Genomic DNA, 20,481 nt, shown 5'->3' with positions numbered 1-20,481 from the left:
TCTACACTTAACTAGCAACTGCCCCTGTCTTACATACAGTAGAAACGCTCATGCATACTGTACACACTCACTGTTCCTCATCATGGCAAAGGCACCCTCGCTGCTTTGCCCTGAGCAGCGAGGGTGCCTTTGCCATATGGCCTAATGAATAAAGCAATATATGCAGTTGCACCATATGCTCACATATACACTGAAGAAGAGTGAGGTGCAGAGATAAAAAGACAACGGCGACTGTCTGTTTTTATTCTTTTCTGGTTTGAAACTTTACACAAACTGAAGCCATCATGGTATCAGGTGCTCCATAAGTATTTTCAGACTGTGAAAGGTTTGTTTTGTTTAAGTATTTCCAGTCAAATTGGGTGAAGAAATTCAGTCTGTCTTCATATTTGCTCATTTTAAGGGGCTTAGATGCATTTTTCCAGTTACCAGTTGTGTCTATTATCCATTTTATTGCAAATCTATCTTGGATTCGCTGCTATTAAAATCTTTCATCGCCTGTTGCATGACATTGCATCATGTCAGCTTGCTTTCAAAATTATTATTTTATATTTTTTTATCAAAAACCAACCAAAAGACTCAGTATATTGCTGTAATGGAGGGAAGAGATTAATTTTCACTGGGGTGCTTGCTGTGGGTAAATTTAGGTTTTGGCCCAAATGCTGGACATTTTGCTTAATTGGGTCAGCGAATCAAATTAAGATATTTTTGACAACTGAAAGGCTTTGCATGAATCACATTTATTTAGAATTATGATTTAACTACAGTGTCTTCTTAGTTTTCATAGAGTGGTGTTTTGTGTGTGACTGAAGTTTTAACATTTCTCCACATCCTCTTGATGAGGAAATTACTGAAACCCAACAGCAGCGAGTTTTGCATCAGAAAAATGTTGAATAGAACAACACAGCGTGTTTTTATATCAGAAGCAGCTCGCCTTGTTTCATATGCTGAGGTATACTGTCAGCTAACTGCATCTTTAGATACATCTTCATTTATTGATGTGGTTCATTCAACCAAACAAACACTTGCAAACACCCTCTGTTAGGAAATGGTTTAAATCTTGAACAGAGTTCTGTTGGGCTGCCTTATATATCAAGTAGGTTACAATTTAAAAGATGTCCACTAACATATACCTGATCAAAAAAAAGTATACCTTACCTCTCCACATATTGATATTATACAGTGGCTTGTGACAGAGATAAAGTTAAGTCAGTATTACCAGATCATTTATTAATTAAATATCTCATGTAGACATGTATGACTGGAAACTGTTATGATGCCCATACACAGACTTATAAGATGCAATGCTAACTGATATTGAGCTATTAGCTGCATGTTGGTGCATAGATGAGTTCATCTTGACAAAAAACAATATTTCTGTGCCCCCTCAACAAGAGTGTATGTATCTCACTTCTCCAGGGGCCACTCACACATGCAGCAATTTAAGGTTTAATCCATCAGATATTGAATTACCTGTTTACGCATCGTATGCTCCACTCATAATCAGTCCTGCTGCACACCTGCATTCTTACTAACTCCTTCACTGTCTCTCTCTCTCTCTTTCTCTGTAGACTTTACCTCATCAACTCTCCAGTCGTGAGAGCAGAGAACCTGCGTTTCAAAGAGGACGGTGTGCGGGACGTGTTGAAAGATGTCTTCCTCCCATGGTATAATGCCTATCGCTTTCTGGTGCAGAACGTTCAAAGGCTACAGATGGTACGTGAACACAACAGAAGGAACACAATGAATTTTACAGTCCTATAATTTTCTTTTGGCTATTTCTACCATATGGGGAACTTCTTAGTCAGTGCTTCCAGTTACATCTATAAACCTTCAGGGAAATCAAAACAGCAGTGAAGAGCTGCAACTGAAGTTAAATTATTTCAGCTGCACTTTGAGGCACTGGCCCCACCTTCAGACTTAGTGTATCAAAGCTTCCGTTTCAGTTAAAAACTTAAATTGCTATTTCTCTTTGGAAACAGTTATGACGAGTTTTACATGTAGTTATTTCAGGCACTCTGCCATAACGTGGGATAAAAGTTGAAATAGATGGTACATGTTAGTATTTCTGTATGACCAGGTCCAAACTGTGACTGGGTTCAGGCTCTGTTTAACACCAGTGATGTAATGTGTTCTGTCAATCGGGAAATAAAAAAGTTAAAATGGTGACCTATGTTTATGCTTTATAAATCATTTTTTTTTAATATGTGCCTAAATCTCTCTGTCAGGAGGATGAGATTCAGTTTCTGTACAACGAGAACACGGCAAAGCAGAGTGATAACATCATGGACAAATGGATTCAGTCCTTCACACAGTCACTCATTCAGTTCTTCAAGGCTGAGATGGAAGGTGAGACACACACACACACACACACACACACACACACACACACACACACACACACACACACACACACACACACACACACACACACACACACACACACACACACACACACACACACACACACACACACACACACACACACACACACACACACACACACACACACACACACACACACACACACACTCTATTCTTCAAGTTAACCCACTTGATGTGGACAGTGACCAAGAAGAAACCTAATGTCTTAAAATCCATCCCTGTTGCTGTGCTGTTTTCAGTCCTCTCTTACGAATGGGATCTTGCTGCCAGTGTGACTTCTTGTTAAATAAAGGTTATATAAGTCAACTGAGAGTAATTACTGTTTGCAGCTTACCGCCTCTACACTGTCGTGCCTCGCCTGGTCAAGTTTGTGGACATGCTCACCAACTGGTACGTCAGAACCAATAGGCGCCGTCTGAAGGTGAGAAATTTACTTTAACTTTGTGCTGCTTTCAGCGTTAGTATAGTTTTTTATGTAATGAAGTGCAAATTCTAGACAGTAATGATGATCACTAGTAGTATAAGTAGTATCTGATGGGCTAGTAGAGCTTTATACAGTAATATATGTATAGTTTATTCCTGTATCTTTTTAGGATTTATTACTTAAATGGAAACAGTGCTACCAGTAAATCTTTTCATCCTCTGTGTACATCTGTGCACATGTTACTCTAGATAGTTTGTAGCCCTCCGAGTCAACATCTGGCTGACTTGGATTGTGTATACATGTCCTGGTTTTCGCCAGAGCACTTTTATCTATTCACTGTTTTAAGAGGATGAAATATGTAGATGTTTATGTGTGAACTTTGTAGGGAGAGAGTGGCACTGAGGACTGCCTGTGGGCGCTGGAAACCCTCTTCAGTGTTCTGTTCTCCATGTGCAGGCTGATGGTGAGTCATACTGTTCCTGTGTGTTTGACTGAGAGAGAAAAGAGAATGTATGGAGGAAATTTCATATGTTGAGATTCTGCTTTTGTGTGTGCAAGACAAAGATATGGTGTGTGTGTGTGTGTGCGTGCGTGCGTGCGTGCGTGCGTGCGTGCGTGCGTGCGTGCGTGCGTTGGCATGGCTATGAATATTGCATGAGTAGTAGGAGTTTTTATTTATAACACATTGAGGATGTTTGCATGTTAGGCGAGAGGGACGCTAAGAGGCAGTTAGCGTAACCCAGATCAATACAGCGCTATACAAATTAATTAGCTGTGGTTGAAATCGAGGAGAATTGCTTCAGAAGTAACCTCGCTCACACTGTTGCACAATTCAATTTGAACTTTTGAACTATCTGAGAAAAAAAGCGTAAAAATGTGTAAACTGATTTCACTGTTCCATCTGCCATTTGGGCCTTTAAGTCAGAAAATGTAAATGATGACTACTGCGTTTTTAATTATCTTGCTTACTTCTACTTTCTCTCCTGTCTACTTTCTATCTTCCAGGCTCCATTCACACCCTTCATTACGGAGATGATGTACCAAAATCTGCGTCAACTCATCGACCCTGCCTCTGTCGACGACAAGGACATCAGCAGTATTCATTATCTCATGATGCCCCAAGTCAGGTAGAAAAAAAACCTGTTCATTAAAGCTTCAGTTTTTGGGACAAGGATTGTTTCAAGGTGCTAAGATTAAAGAGGATATTCAGTGACGGGTCCAAAAACTCATGATCACTCAGGGAAAGGGTTGTCGATGTCCTTGCTAAGAAAAGTGACTCATGGTCGGTGTGTCACGTTCATACTCTTCACCCCAAACTAGCTCCAACTCCTCGTACTGTGTTTCTATTCATGACTCTGCGCCAGCAACGGACAATATTTTCGTGTTGTCCGTCCATTCCATTGTGAACATAATATCTCAAGAATGCCCTCACGGAATTTCTTCATATTTGGTACAAACATTCACTTAGACTCAAGAATGAAGTGTTTACATGTTTGTGGTCAAAGGTCCAGGTCACTATGACCTTACAAAATAAGATAATTCTAGTTTAGTATGTCCAGAGAAACGCTGGCAGGGCACGATACAACGCAAAAAAACACAGAACAAAAAGAAAATGGTAATAGCCTGAGTCTTTGATGCCAACCACACAAGGTCGGAAAACAAAAAATAATTTCTGGTTGTCAACGGTCATATTTTGGTAAGCAAACAAATCAGTGTTTGGCAAACCTTGGTGGAAAAAAAAACTGAATGCTGAAGTCAGTTTTATAATCAAAAGCTAGAAGTAGAGTTTATCCAGCAGAGTTGGCGAACTCTCAGCATTTACTGATCAATTCTGAAACAAACACTCTTTTAGTAATAATACTAGCTTTCCAGCAACCCTGGATCCAGTATGATGTGTCAAGTACACTTCAGCAGAACGGACGCTTACTTACAGTGTTTTAACCAAGCGAACGGGACTAGGGTAATTCGGTTTAAAAACTGCAGCTCACACAGCAAAACCCTCCTTGTGTTCGCTCTCTTTTCTAACAGGAGATCCACTGCTGATCCAGAGCCTAATCAGGTTCATCCACAGACAGTAGCCTTACTTTACCCCAACGTATCACATAGTGTCAGGCTTCACAGCAGCTGTTCTCTTTGTGCCGTTACCCAATTTCCTCTTTTCACTCCTGCTGTTCGCCTGCTTCATCTTCCTCTGTGTGTGTGTTTTTTGTCTCACACTTATCCCTTCATTTTATTGTAATTTAGCTAATGATTTTCATAATTATATTTTAATAGATCTATTGGATCCTCTAGATAAAAGTTTGCCTTTGAGCACTTTCTGAGCAGATTTTCTTTGTCTGCTCATGTGTCAAATGCAATGCACGGCTCATTGTTTCTGCATATTAGAAGCGAATCAGAAATGAGTCGGTTCCGACCAACAACCAGGTCATTTGAAAATGGAGAAAGTGACAGAAATGGTTGTGCACAGCCTACTTCAACTTAAGTGGTATCGCGCCCTCAAACAAGTCACCCACATCTTGTTTGTGTTTTAAGTAAAATCACTTTTATAGACCTACAAGAACGTTTCCTCAGAGACCTCAAAATACCCGCACAGAATTCAGAATTAGAACAAGGGCTTGCCTTTATTGTCAGGCCTGTAAATGGATGCTGCTTAGAAAATACGATCATTTCATCCCCTTCACTTCAATTACTTCCGTTAAGTGTGTGCCTCGATGGCAGATCTGTTTTGTTAATGCCTGGGAGAATTTTTTAATTACCTAAACTTAATTGCATCATCTTTAACACTAAAAAAAGTTCCGACATGATTAAATACCCACTTGATTTAGCAGAAGGAAAACTGTTTGTGTAATGGTTCATATAATCTCCTCTGTCACTTTGGCAGCTCTCACTGCTGCTGCGTTATTAGCCGCTCATCCCCTCTGTTGTCAAATGGGACTACTTCACCCTCCTCCCAAAGGTCAGCCACCAATCAGGCAGTGGGAGCAGCTGCTCTTCAATCAGCTCATTAAATGATTGGCTGTCCCTGGCGTCCTCTCCTCTGTCATTTTACACCAATTTTGTATGCACAGGGGGACGCACACTGCAGGAATAGATGAACAGGCATTGTGCGTGTGAACACACACAGCTTATACTTCTGCATATAACTAGGGTTAACATTGCTGCGCATGATTATCAATAACGGTGCGGCTCTAATTTGAATTTAGAGGTTGAAGTCTCATTTTACCTTATTAGTGAATGTTACAGATTCAGCGCTGATGGTTCTGAACTGTGTCTTCATTTGGATTTGTGCTACTAACCTTGTCACACACTATTATACATTTTTCTCAACTGACAACCCAGTAGAATTTCTAAATCACCATTAACCATATGAGATCTGAGTCCCTGTATAAAGCACCTCTGTCCCCTAATTGTGGCCTGATATTGCGCAAAATTTCACAGAAAATAGAAGAATTATTCAGAGAAGATTAGTTGTTATTTTAAGAAGAGGACAGGTCATATAACACGCTCGCAATAAGCTTAAATGAAAATAGTTCACTAATGACTCCTAGTTTAAGCTCTCTCCTCCTCACTCGAGCTGCTTTCAGACGTGAAAAGAAGTCCAGACATTTTCCTGAAATTTCCCAGAGGGGCTGTTTGTGAGAACGCAAATGTCCAAGTCATTGCTCCAGATACTTCCGGAACTTTCTCTTTAGTATACATGCTAACACAACTCACGATGTGATGACACTACTTTTGCGTCTGTTTTGCAGGGAGAGTGTGATTGACAAGCGCATTGAGAGCGCCGTCTGTCAGATGCAGTCTGTGATTGAGCTGGGCAGAGTGATCCGAGACAGGAAGACCCTGCCCGTCAAGGTAAATCATCAGCTTCACTTAATTCACTCATATACTGCAATGTTCATCAAAACAACAGAAAACAAGATCTTAAATTCTATTATTTTCAAATATATGAATGTATATATTATGCCTCGTGATATGGATTGTAAAGTTAAGGATATATGATATCATAGAAATATATAATTGCAAATTCAAAAGTCGGATTTCTTTCACTGTAAATGTCTCTTGTTTGAAGGATAAGAGACCCAGGTCTAGTTTGGTGTAGGTTGGTTGTTATTTTGATTATAACTGCTCTAATTTGTGCTTTGTTGAACATCTGATGCTTATTTCAGTACCCACTGAAGGAGGTGGTAGTTATTTGCCAGGATCCAGAGGCTCTGAAAGACATCCAGTCACTGCAGAAATACATCCTGGAAGTAAGTTAACCATCTTGTGTATTTAATGAATTGATTTATTCTAATTTTTTTATCTAATGTTCTTTGATTAGTAATATTAAATGTATAAGTTCAAGAGAAACATTGCAAAGATCCTTGTTGCCACTTCTGTTTGTCTACTTTGTTGAAGGGATGAATATCAGAGGGAGATCATCTCCTCATGCTGTTTGTATGTTCCGCTGTAATTGAAATTCTGGTAAATTGAAGAAGAGGGGTTGAGCAGTTGACTTGGAAAATGATGCACACAAACCCTTCATCAAATACAAAGTGCAAACATGAGCATAATGATATTGTCATAGGAGACATTTAATTACCGTTCATCAGTTTGTCTGCTGCAATATTGTTACAATTCATCGTCTCTTTTTCGCTTTCACACAAGCAGCTTGAAAAAAATACTGACTTCAGTTTCCATATTATCTAGATGTTATTTTGACCTTATTACTTTTACACCTGGTACAGTATTGAGATCTGATCGAGATCTGATCAATCTGTCCAGCTTGCTTCAGATCAAGGTTCACATGTGAAACTTTTATCTTAGTTCAAGCAACTTCTTATCTCTCACTCTGTTTCATTCCTGGTGGGAGAACAGTTTAACCTCACTGGCTTCAAACTTCCCTCAAATAAATAAGGTTTTATTTGATCTGAATTGAGAACAGTTAGGATCCAGCAGCCCTGAGAGAAACCCAGCTTCTCACAATCTGCCTGATAAGTTTGAGTTGATTAATTCTTAATTAACCTTATTATCATCACATTATCTATTATCTATTTTTAATTAGTAATTCCTTATTATTCATTTACATTTATTTTGCCTCAACTTAATAACGTATTGATTGAATTCAACAATAATTCACAATGGTTTATTGTCTCTAGACCAGCGCCCCTTTTCACCCGCTTTGTGATAATTGTGATAATTAAAGTGTTTTAAATTAATTAATAAATTTTAACTATTGTTGTCAACAATAGTTGAATTACTTATTGGTTAATTTCATGGCTGACTTGCTTTTGTACAACCTTTGATCAGGCTTTTACACACGTCTGAAATAATTCAAGTTGTCAGTTTGACGCTTACAGAACGTAACAAAGCATTTAGCTCATCTTTGGACTTGAACATTTTTCCTGTTCTGTTACATAGAGTAGGTGGCGCAGCTAGGACCAATACTAGTACTGGCATATTTCAAGTTTGCAACCATTTCCTAAGATTGCACTCCGCAGACAAAGTCTTGAATTGCAAAAAACATGGAGACACAGAAATGTAGCATTTTCAATCAAATGTAAATTTTGAATTCGGTTGATTAAAGTTTTATTGTCCAAAGCATCAGGCTAAACACAAGTTGAAAAAAAAAAGTGAAGAGAAAACCCCCAAATCAGGATCTGGGCACTTACAAATAAGCTCATCTGAAATTGAGCTGCTTCCGTCAACCCTCACTGCCCTTTTATTTTCTTCTACTCATCCCACTACGGCTGCTTATCTGTTGCTCACCATGCAGGTTAACTATTCTAAAGCTCGGTCTAGATCACTTGCCTCAACTTTTCAGTGGCATTGACTGAAAGAGGCGTCTCTGCTGCTTCACCAGATATGACTGGATCACAGATTTCTCTCCATTAAGATTGAAGGATAAAACAATTTTTATTGAAAGGCAGAAAGATAGTGACTGAAAAGGATGAATAGCTTATATGAGATTTAAAGACTGGCTGGTTGATTTCATGGCTGAGTAACTCTCTCAGGGTTTGATTCTGTGATCAACTTTTAAATTTTCCCTCTACAGCACATGCCTTTGTCAAGAAGCTTTTTTTCTAGATACAGTTTTTGAAGGGAATTATATTTTGAGTTTCAGTGATATTTTTTATTTATTTTCCTGATTTGCGTACATTTTATTTAGAACATTACATTCATAAACAAACGTATTTTTTATTATTTGTTTTAGTTTTTGTCCATCCTTCAATGTATGTATATTCTCTCTTCAGCAAACTACAAGACAGTGAATTTACCGTTTCTAAACTTTCCGTCCTCCAGGAGCTAAATGTGCGACAACTGACCCTGTCAACGGACAAGGACAAGTACGGCATCAGTCTGAGAGCTGAGCCGGACCACATGGTGCTGGGGAAGAGACTAAAGGGGGCCTTCAAATCCGTCATTGGTTCTATCAAGGAGCTCACCAACGAACAGCTAGAGGCCTTCCAGAAGACAGGTATGGTTCCGTGTGGGTTAAACGAGCACACGATTAATGATCGCAATCACAGCTGGTGGGGAGAATACAAATATCCCAAAAACCTGTCGGCACATAACCAGTCTCACGCAGTTCCCATTTTTAATTGACTACATTTTTTTGTGTATTCATATTTGACCAAAATATTACCACTATTTATCCACAATTACCAAAGAGTAAATCAGTACACGGTGATGTAGGCTACCGCGTAATAGATATGTGAAAAGCAGTTGGGTAGTATTAGGACTTTTAATGCTATTGCACAGTTGTTTATTCAATTAAGTTAAGTAAGTAACTATAGTTAACTATAAATCCTTGTAATGAAACCTGCTGCACACAGACGGACGGTTTATCCTCAGAATAAATAAAACCATAACCCTTGTGAAACTATAATCAGAGCTGGAGTACGGATCAAAGCGGTGCAAGGTATCTTGTCTCTCCAATTATAGAAAGACGAGGAGAGCTCCCAGAGTCTCTGGGGAAGGAAGCAGTAGAGGTCAGCTTGGCTGTGGGAACTGAACATTTCCAATCACTTGTATGTTTGAAGTCCAGCCAATTGGAAGGGAAAAGTGAAAGGATGGAAGGACAGAGCGAGATGTGGAAGAGGATGGTGGAAAACGATGGATAGGGGACACTAAGATGAAAATGTGTACAGCAGCATCGCGTTACAGTTTAATAAATTGCGATCAAAAGTACAATACCTATTTTAAAGTGCTAATGTACCGTATAATGCCCTGAGATGGGCATAGAAATAGATGATGGATCTGGGCCGCGATATTACTTCAAATTCGGCACAACATTCACTTGGATTGAAGGAAGAACTAATTTTGGTGCTCAAAGGTCAAGTGAACTCACAAAGCCTGGTGAAAGAGATATCTCCGGAACTCCTTGAGGGAGTCCTTTCACATTTGGCAGAAACATTGGACTCAAGTGTTAACTGATTTGGTTTTGGTAGCCAAAGTTCAAAGTTCCAGGGCCGAGCTTTTGTACTTCTTGTTGTTTTTAGTTCACAAGATTTCAAAGATATTGAGCAAGAACAGAAAACTGGTGGTCAATATGAACAGCTGGTAGTTGATCAGTTAGTTGAAGTTGACTGAAGCAGTATTAGTGAAATGTGACCATGGAAGCGCTAACACAGTTGAGAGGCTCCTTTTAACCTTTTCAAGCAATTCCTCGCAGCTAAGTCCAAAAGCCTTGTTCCAATTTAGACTAGAAGGAATGCAAGCTGGCTAGAAACTGATTGTGGGTTCATGCCTTTTGCTTTTATCAATCATTACTCCATACCCGTGCCTTTTGATCCCATCGTATTGATGGGTTAAAGGAAGATGGGTTCAGAGAGAGGGTGGAAAAGAGCAGAGGAGAGGGGAGGGACACAGGAAATCAAAGTGTGGAAATCTAGGATTAGAGGGGATGGGAGTGTCTGTTTTCACCCAGCCTCCGGGTGTGGAGAAGTGAAGAGGAGAGCAGAGCACCGGTCATGGTTTTTAGCCAGAACACAGACGTGGGTAATTGCTGCCCCTGGCAAAATGGAAATATAAACCTGACTAGATTGAGTTTGCTGTATTGTTAAAAAGCTCTGATCTCTGGATGTGACTGAGGACACTGCGATGTAAGGGATGTTAAAATGCCAGTAAATACCAGCTCAGACCACAGATCCAAAACAAAGCCTGGGTCTGCTTTTGAAAGAGCACTTTATTTTGAAAGGCTGGGTTTATGACACCTTTTCCAGAATCCTCCTCACGAGACGACTACTGCCACTTAGAATAATTTCACGCAATCAGTTGGCAATTATTTAAATGAAATTATGAGGATGGTGGAGAGCTAAATAGTTTGATACTCATTTAATTTAATCATAATGGGTGGTGTTTTATTCTCAGTAATTATCTATTTTTTGTTTTTGTACTTGTAAAATTGTATACACATGCATATCTCTATTGCTAGGTTCAAGGTAATGTAGATTTTTACAGGAAATATAAAACAATTATACATCTTCAGTCAAAACCGTTTCTTCTGTATTTTATCCCCGAGTTGTTCACCATTACAATTTTATCAGATGCAAAAATCAAACTCACACACTCTTTATTAAATATGGTTTTAATCTTCATTTACCCCCTGGTGCAGTTTGTATCGGCTCTATAATTTATGGTAAATGATGATGAAGGTGAAAAAGAACAGGGACCCATAGTGTTGAAATTTGCATGAACAGCATATTATTTTCTATGAATTCATAATCATTATTTATATATTCATACAAATAAGTCTTAAATGTTTTTGTTGTCATGATATAACAGTAGTTTTTGATGTTTGCTTATAATTGTTGTATATCATTTTAAGGTACCATCGTGGTGGAAGGACACGAGCTCCATGAGGAGGACCTGAGGCTGATGTACACCTTTAACCAGAGCTCAGACTCCGCTGCACAGTACGAAGCCCACTCTGATGCACAGGTACAATTCTGCTATACATTTAAACCTAGTTGTGTTCAGATTAGACAAAGGCCCTTTAATAAGATGCATTATTACTGTTGTTTCTAAAACCGATCTAAAGGTACAGCTCCACACACACACACACACACACACACAAATACATACACGAACACACACACACACAAACACACACAAACTGACCTCTTTCTTTATTGCAACATTACTGACTGTTGTTGTGCAAACTGAGCTACAAAGTGAATTGTAACTGGATTTGAAAAAGTAAATGCTGCTCTTGTGTAGCTCCAGCACGAGCGGCCATATACTGTTAACGCATTAATGTGTCTTTACTGTGAGTGTGATGTATGAAATAATTTCAAGGCTAAGTGGAATCCAGCATGTACGCGTTTCCCACAGGCCCTCTCTAATCAGTGCTCCTCCAACCGTACATACAACACACGGCTGCACCTTAATACCAGTTAACTGAGCTGGCTTTTTAATTCTCTGTCACTCTCGCTCGCTCGCACCGACTCTCTAGCTCCCATCTGTCTGTCTCTCTCTGTTATCTCTCTCTCCTCTTGTTCTTTTTCTCTGTTCCTTTTTAGTACTATTCTCTGTAACGGTGTCATCTCGTTCCCTCCTCCTTCCCATGGCAAAGTGTTCAGGGCTGGCAGCAGCTCTGACTGCTCAACATGACACTAATTTTACTTTAGTGACTTACACAGAATGCAAAAATTTTCATTATTACTGCTTGGTTAGGTTTCTGTTTCTTTTTTTTTTCTTTCAGTTTTCACATTTTAAATGTTTGAACTATATACAGGGTCTGACGCACAAACAATTATTAAATGTCATGTTTTTCCTTAATCATTTATACTATAAAACTATCGAAACAAAACGATATGGATGATATGAACAAAATTATACACCTCATTCTTAAACAACAAAAACCCTTCTCAGTCCCTTGGACAATACGAGATACCGCTGGTCCTGGAGCTTTTGTGAACCCGTCGTCTGGTCCGTTCTGAGCTCAGCGCTGGTCCACAGCAGGACACACATCTTTGAGCTAATGAGTCATTGAGTTTCTCACAAGTATTCACTCGTCATTGATTGATGATTGATTTACTTCGGACGGAAAACACTGGTTTAGTGCAGTGGCTGCAATTTTGGTCATTGTTGTTGTGTTATCAACCATTTCCTTTAAAAGAGATAAGACAGGCTGGTTTTTGTTTTATTTTGTATACCTGCCCACCCGTCCCAAATTCATTTTACAGTTTGCACACATCCATTTTTATTCCGCTATCACTGTGCATTTCCATAAAAAATTGCTCCCATTATCTCTGGATGTTAAACTAAATGAATATACATAGAGTTGTAGGACACATCATCCCTTCCTTCCAAGTCGCCGTCCTGCACTGTTAATGTAATTTTGCATTCACTCCGACTTTTCGCTTTGGCCCATGTCCCATCCGCTAACCTGGAGGTGACGTGGTTTATGACATATTCTGCAGCCAACCACCTGGAGAGGATCAAAATGTTTTGGCTTCATCGGGCATGTCGTCCATTTTTAAACTACAGTCATTGGTGGGAACACAAATATGAAGAGATTAGTACAAATCTTTTGAAATGTACTCATCATTAATAACAGATTTATGTTGTAGATTACCATATCAAACATGATTAAACTGAGGGTTTTAATATGAGGCTGTCTTTTTGAGTAAAAAATTGCAGATAACCATATCAGTTTGGAAACATCAGAACTGTTTATTGTCTGACCAGTTAAATCTTTAATCTTAATCTTTCCTCCTTGTCTTTAGGCCCTGGTACTGTTGGATGTCTCCCCTGACCAGTCCATGGTGGACGAAGGCGTTGCCCGAGAAGTCATCAACCGAATTCAGAAACTACGCAAGAAGGTGGGTCGAGAATTTCTGGAGCTCTATTAGCGCTGGACAAGAGTGACACATAACACACCAGCACTGAATTTTACAATCCCGTGTGTAATGAATGCAATCTGACATAATTGAAACTGTTGCCCAGCTTGTAGTCAGGGCCGTGCCACAGTGAGTAAACCTCTCCACTGTGTCAGGACACTTGAGATGTGGTTGAAGATAAAATATTTTCCAAGGCTGTTGATTACATAGTGAATAATGAATGTATGACAGTGTGAGCGAGAGGAATCATGACTCAGAAAATTCTGTTTGGTATTTTAAAGACGAAGATGTCAACCTGCGCCTCCACTCCTGGTGGATTTTTCTGACACGGCATGAATCTAAAATAAGAAATAGTACAGTCTCTCCAGTTTGGCATATGCTAACAACACTATTTTTGCCTTCTTAAACTTTAAACACCCTCATCCTGCCAGTACAGTTTACTTCCCACACTCACTGCGCTAACAAGGTTTTATATAAATACAGTAGTAGTAGCTCTATGAGATGATTAATCAGTGAGACGAGCAACACATCATATAAATCCTTTTATTAAGTAAAAATATCATAACAATTTCTTTATTGGAAATGGAAATTGGAAATGTAAAGACAAGAATTTAATGGAGACACAAGGAAAAATATATGATTAAAACATCTGCCAAAACTAAAGGAAATGCAAATTAATACGTTGGAAAACATTTAACTTGTAAAAGATGATTGGATTTTTGCATCAAAGGAAAAATACATATTTTTGAGCTTCCATTGAGGTCATTTAAATGGCAATATTATTAATTGATTTGTTTAGTTAATTTTATTTACTTTTCAGATCACCCCATATTATATTTAGTCAGTTACAGGAGCGTTGGTTGTCCTCAGGGAAAGTGTGAAAACATGTTAAGCATTTGTCTTCCATGTTACAATTAGGCAATAGAGTAATCATAATGAAAGTAGATGTGAGATACAGCCATACTAGTAAGATTTTATTTTCCCCCCACTTTCTCCCTTTTACCCCCCCTTCCTCTTTATGTCCCATGCTAATTTTGTCGGGGCACTTTTTTAAATCTTTCCACTGCAGCGTCACAGTAAGAAGTTTCTCCATCATAAGGCAGGCTTAATGGAAGCTTAATTACAGTCTGGCCTCTTTCAGATTCTAATGTTGGAGCTTTGAAGTGGTCTGGGGAGTAAAGACGGATTAGCCAACAGCCCCTTGTTTTCACAAGCAACAAACAGCTTTTTCCGTCCCCCTATAGCAGTGGTGTGCACTGGCTCCCGGCCAAGCTAAATTCCTCCAGTTATTTCAAACTGAGATCTATGAGGAATTTTCCACCCCGTGGATGGGAATTAAATTTTTCTTCGACGTGTTTGGTAGTAGTTGTTGTATTTGTGTCTTTAACAATGTTTACGTGGGTGCTGGTGTTTTGTTTGTGAGCATATGCACGGTGGAGAAACAGGGGTCAGCATTTCCTTTTTTTATTGTATCGCTCATTATCTGGATTTCTCAGTAGTTCTATTTGAGGTGTGCACACATACACACACACTGTACTAGCCCCTTCAGGGGAGGGTCAGTACCTTGACTTGGCAGGAAAAGCCTATAAACCTTCTCATTGATTGACTGCTCCTCTGTATCTAGCTAACTTTATTCCTCTGCCCTTGAGCCACATACTGCATCAGTGTGTGTGTGCGTGTTTGTTGTACACAAAATATGTGTGTGGCTGCGCACACATGTGCACGGCTGCACACTGCAGATTAGGATGAGATCAATGTGTTTGTATATGTCAAGGTTAGAGGAAGCTGGCAGTACACAAAGCCAAAATAGATGGGCTTTCATCCAATAAAAAATCTCCCCTTGTTCCATTCTTCCTTTATTTGTTCTACTACTGTCTGTTTTCTGCTTTTTAATCCCTAACTGTGTTTGCCCTTCCATATCTTCATCCCATACAGGGGGTAGATTACTTACTCCAGTAAAAACCTTTGTCGAGAATTACTACATAGTGATGTGTTAGTTTTAATCTGAAAACAGTTTTTCTCAGACCAAATGGCAGATTGTTGTGTTGTTTGAAAAGACAAATCAAACATTACTTTTATCCCATTTACTCATTTTTGACTCGTCATCCCTGGGGTTGCAAGAAAATACATCTTCACTGAACACAAATACCAAGCGCTTTACTTAATTTGTTTACATGAAACATTCCACCCATTTCTCATTCTCTCCCCCTAGGGCCATTTGGTGCCATCAGATGAGATAACTGTGTACTACCGCTGCCAGCCAGAGGGGGAGCACTTGGACTCTGTGATCCAGGCTCACACTGACTTCATCCTGGCGACCACCAAGGCTCCACTCCTGCCCTTCCCTGTTCCCAGCACTGCCGGTGTCATCATAGAGGAAAAGACTCAGGTATGAAATGAGTCCCAAAGAAAGCAGGATTATTTTTTCCTCTGCAGTCATACGTGTAACACTTTATTCAAGCATTTCTTTTGGTGTGGATGAGAATTTGGTGTATCAGGATATGCTATTTCTTTCATTCCCTCTTTCATGCTCTCTTTCCCCCCCTGTGTTGCAGCTGAAGGGGGCCGACTTGGAGTTGGTCATCGTTAAGGGATCCTCTGGCCCTCGTGTCTCCTTAAATGGACCAGCTTGCACCTATGTGAACCTCAGGGTGAAGGTCAACAGCAAAGAACAAGGTATGGCATCCGGCACAAAACTAACTCTAAACAAGAATGTGTGTAACTGTTAAAACTGTCCGTGCATGTATTGGATTTCAGTCACCTTTGCTTCTCTATAAAGGAACCCTGTGAGCTGTTTCACTGACTTATTAATTCACTGTGTCACTGTTTACTGGATCAGAGGGAGTGGTGCTGCTGGAGAACCCCAAAGGAGACAACAGGCTAGACGTGGACAAGCTGAAGAAAGTGTGCAGCAGCATCTTTGGAACAAATAACACCCAGCTCAGATTCTTCAACAGCGGAACTGGTGAGAACTGATCTGACTCAGAAACACATTCATTCTGTTGTCTGAGACCATCACTATTATATTACTTTTTCAGCAGAAACTTGAATTACCTTAGTGACTATTAGTTATCCTATCACCAAAGTCTTCCTCATACCTTGTGTTGAATCTATGAAACTGGCAAAATGCTTTAAAGGTGAGAAATGTATACATCCAAAAGATTTAAAGCTGGAGACATTTTCTTAAACCGCTGAAATTAAACATTTCTTTTGACTTCTAACCTATGTGTGTGCATGTGTGTTCATGACAGAGTTGACCAGCAAAACGGACCTTCAGGCTTTGAGTGGTAAAACTTTGTCAGTAACTTCCAGCTCTTCGTCCCCCGGCCCCGTTCCCACCGCCGACGCCCTCCTGTGTCCTTACGTGAATCTGCTGCTCTGCAATGCACAACCGGCTGGTAAGAGACACATAGACACATGTGTAATCACTCATTTCTAATGAGTTAGTGCTTCTCACTTTTAAATGATATGGTTAGCAATATTTCATCTTATTATCAGCTGAAGAAACCAAAACCAAACCAGTCAAAGCCTTATTTTATTTCATATATATTGAATTATGGCTGCAGCAGATCTGATCCTTTCATTTTTAAATCCTTAATCACACTAACACAGTCAGTAACAGTGTAAATTGTCAAATAAAAGTACGTAAAGACGTGTACCAAAACCAACTATGATGGTTAAACATAGAAAAGCCTCTCCAAGCCTTTGCAGAGATTGATAATGGAGTCCATATTGTTGTCTTGGCTCAATCTTGGCTTCATCACAGTAAACAGACCTAATCCGATCATTTATACAGGAGATAAAGTCTGTCTGGTTCATGTCTCTCCTCCTCTCATCCTCTCCACTAGAATGCCAGACTGGAGAGGTGGGCACCCTCCTGCTGGTGAACCCAGTGGGACAGAATGGGCTCGACTATTCTGGCCTCCTGTCTGAAGCCGCCAAGGTGTTTGGCCTTCGCAGCAGATTGATCAAGCTCTACCTGGACCAGGACCTCACTCAGGGTAAGATGAAACAACTGGTGGATATCATATGAACCCTAGCATCCATGCAGAAGACTCTTACGTTCCATTTGGATGGAAACGACATTAAGGTGGGAGGTGGGGAGTGAAATTTGTTATGTTCCCTGTGGTTCCTGGTTACACATTGTTGTGGACTTGACAACTTTACAGGATGTTGTCTACAATAGACAAAAAGAGAAAGTAAACAAACACAAAAATATGCCCATGAATGAAGTTAGAGATCAGAGAAAAAGACCAAGATTAATCATGTTTCCTTCAGAGTTAAAGTAATCCAGTTATAATTGAGCTTAAATGCACTACTGCATTACAAACATAAATGGCTAATCGCTAATTTGGCACCAATTTGACAAAGAATGAACAAATGTTCCCAAAAGGTTTCCCTCAGTTCTGGGGAAACATTTTCACAGAAAAAAAACAACGATCATCCAGAGCTACAAAATGCAGAAGGAGAGAAGCTCTTATGTGATAAGATTCAAATTACTGGAAGACCTGCATGTTGGCGTTAACAAAGTAGATAATTTTAACTGTACTTAGAAAAAAGATACATACATATATGGTCTAGAATGGATTAACTTCCCTGACCAGAGCAGATAACATTAAAATCAACTAAACTCCTCCACACAAGTAAATCCCATCCCACTGCGGCTTTCAACTGAATTCAGACCAGAAGTGCAGGGCTGATTTACGCTGACAGGAAAATTAGATTGACAGCTTTTACCTTCATCATCTAACGTCAATGATAAGAAAAGTCGTTTCCAGAAAAGGTTATGAATTCAATGAACTATGTTCTAAAATGTCAGGAAATATAATACCATGCTTTGAAATACTCTATTACAACTTAACTCTAACTCGTAACTCTAAAGTTGTTTCTAATTATTATTGTGAAAGTATCAAAAGTAAAGAGAAATTACCCCTTTGACTTTGATATTGTTGTTATTTATGTGATGAGTCATTCATGCATGTGTAAGTAAGAGTCGCAAAATATCTCCCTTCATTGTAGTGGACTAACAGTAAAAAGCATGTAATGAAAATGCTTCTTTCACATTTCAATACTTCTTAAAATAGATTTAGAAACAGAAACGCACGTCTGCCAATTCACAGACATTGACAAATATGGGATGTACTTCACAAAATGGTCCCAACATACAAGACATGCAAGTGATGGTTTCTTTTTAGCTGCAATTTGTTGTGAGATATAATTAATACATTCAGTCTTTCTGTTCTTTTACCCATCATGCATTTCTCTTTATGTCCCCTGTGACCTGAAACATATGTTACATTTTTGTAAGAGATGATTTGTACTGTTGCTATTATCGTCTATTGATGTGTGACTGTTTTTTTTGTTTCATGGGATATGGTTTGGAGAAATAAATATTAATTAGGCTTATTAACTTTGCAAATGATGTACAGCCTTCTCCTTGATGACACTACGTGGTTTCTTAGATTATTTTGAACAAACAAAACTAAATTCCCTTGGGGTTAAGGTTTTTGATATTTCTATGATTTAGGATCACATCATATCAATCAAGCACACTATTTATATCTTGGTTTCTGTTTTTCAGAGCTGCCAGCTGATTCCTCAGTAAAATCTCTCGACACCAAGACTCTGTTTGTGAGAGTTCTTCCTACAACGGCCGAAGCATAAATCCTGAGGATCTTACCATCAACATTTGTCTCAGATATATCCCAGGTTCCTGGAATATTGTTTTTACCTACTATAGTCCTAGGTCCCTCATCTACTGATGTACTGTGGATTTTGACAACATGCTGCAGGCCATGTCATTAAATGGTTATTTGGAAATCCTGATGTAAAGCAGGTTCACAACTGTTACCGATAGAGTCACTACCACACATGTCCTTTAATATCCTCTTCAGGCAGAAAATGATCAGGACTGAAGAGGACTTGAGAGTTTTATGTGTTTAAACACAATTTGGGACATGACAATTACTGATCTCTCTGATTCAGTTTGTTTGTTTCTTCTCTTTCTCTCATCTGCTTTTAATTTGTCACTGGTTTTTCTAAGGAAGCACAATGTGTCGGTGAGCTATATTTATTCTGGACAGATATTTACACCTTTAACTAAAGGGGGGTGCACTTCAACAATAGAGGGATTGTTTATACGGAGAGTGGCTAGACAGATGTGTGAAAGTGTGAAGTGACATTAACAACATTAACAAGACATTAACCCCCCCGCCTAAGAAAAACCAAAGGTTCTTTTTTTTGTCAGTAACTTGGAAAAGAAGATTCGAGGGAATTATCAATATTACCAATGGACATTCTTCTTTAGAAAGTTAATTATAAAAAATCCTGCCAGCTACTCTCCTCCAAGGCTGATTTGAGGTGAGCTTAGTCCAGAGTAATTATGGCTGTGGCCCATAACTGGGAAACCAATTTGGCCTATTGTGCTTCTACACCATTTTGAATTGAAAAGATAAACCTATTCTCCTCATTGCATTGGGAATCATATGACAATTGAAAAGGCATTTATATGATGAAATGGATTTTCAGGCTTCTGTACCTTAGGGACCAAAGGGTTCTGTAATAAAAAAAAAAGCAACAAATGGATAATGTACTATTTTAGGTGACAAATGGAATAAATCAAAGGTGACTAAAGAATCAACACACTGTTTTTTTTTTCTTTGTGCTTATTGAAACCCAGTATGACGAGGAAACCTGTCACTGACTTAGCTGCAAATACTGTTTGGAAAAATGTGTTTGTCTAATAAAACCAAGACCGAAAGTTAAGAAGATACAGAGAAAGGAATAAAAAAGTGTGGGTTGGTCTTGTGGTTGGACCTTTGGTGAGTTGGGGTTTTAGGATGTTGTAAG

The 20,481-nt window shown here is 39.2% G+C and overlaps 1 protein-coding gene across 1 annotated transcript in view; it reads left to right on the top strand.

Moving 5' to 3' along the window:
• The window catches only part of iars1 (isoleucyl-tRNA synthetase 1), a 45,111-nt gene extending 24,839 nt beyond the window's left edge, over window positions 1-20,272 (top strand). Inside the window, exons 19-34 of the mRNA XM_061069950.1 lie at window positions 1,569-1,713; window positions 2,226-2,346; window positions 2,712-2,803; window positions 3,192-3,269; window positions 3,812-3,933; window positions 6,556-6,658; window positions 6,973-7,056; window positions 9,089-9,263; window positions 11,616-11,728; window positions 13,519-13,614; window positions 15,845-16,021; window positions 16,188-16,308; window positions 16,472-16,597; window positions 16,884-17,030; window positions 17,481-17,633; window positions 19,214-20,272. Coding sequence (XP_060925933.1) covers window positions 1,569-1,713; window positions 2,226-2,346; window positions 2,712-2,803; window positions 3,192-3,269; window positions 3,812-3,933; window positions 6,556-6,658; window positions 6,973-7,056; window positions 9,089-9,263; window positions 11,616-11,728; window positions 13,519-13,614; window positions 15,845-16,021; window positions 16,188-16,308; window positions 16,472-16,597; window positions 16,884-17,030; window positions 17,481-17,633; window positions 19,214-19,296 — 1,936 coding nt within the window. The 3' untranslated portion in view covers window positions 19,297-20,272. The remainder of the gene's footprint in view (window positions 1-1,568; window positions 1,714-2,225; window positions 2,347-2,711; window positions 2,804-3,191; window positions 3,270-3,811; window positions 3,934-6,555; window positions 6,659-6,972; window positions 7,057-9,088; window positions 9,264-11,615; window positions 11,729-13,518; window positions 13,615-15,844; window positions 16,022-16,187; window positions 16,309-16,471; window positions 16,598-16,883; window positions 17,031-17,480; window positions 17,634-19,213) is intronic.
• Window positions 20,273-20,481: the final 209 nt, after the last annotated feature.

Source organism: Limanda limanda, chromosome 4 (assembly GCF_963576545.1).
Source record: "Limanda limanda chromosome 4, fLimLim1.1, whole genome shotgun sequence".
In the NCBI taxonomy this organism is placed as follows: Eukaryota; Metazoa; Chordata; class Actinopteri; order Pleuronectiformes; family Pleuronectidae; genus Limanda; species Limanda limanda.
Note: the sequence above shows the minus strand (reverse complement) of the source record. Positions and strands in the feature narration are given on the sequence as shown.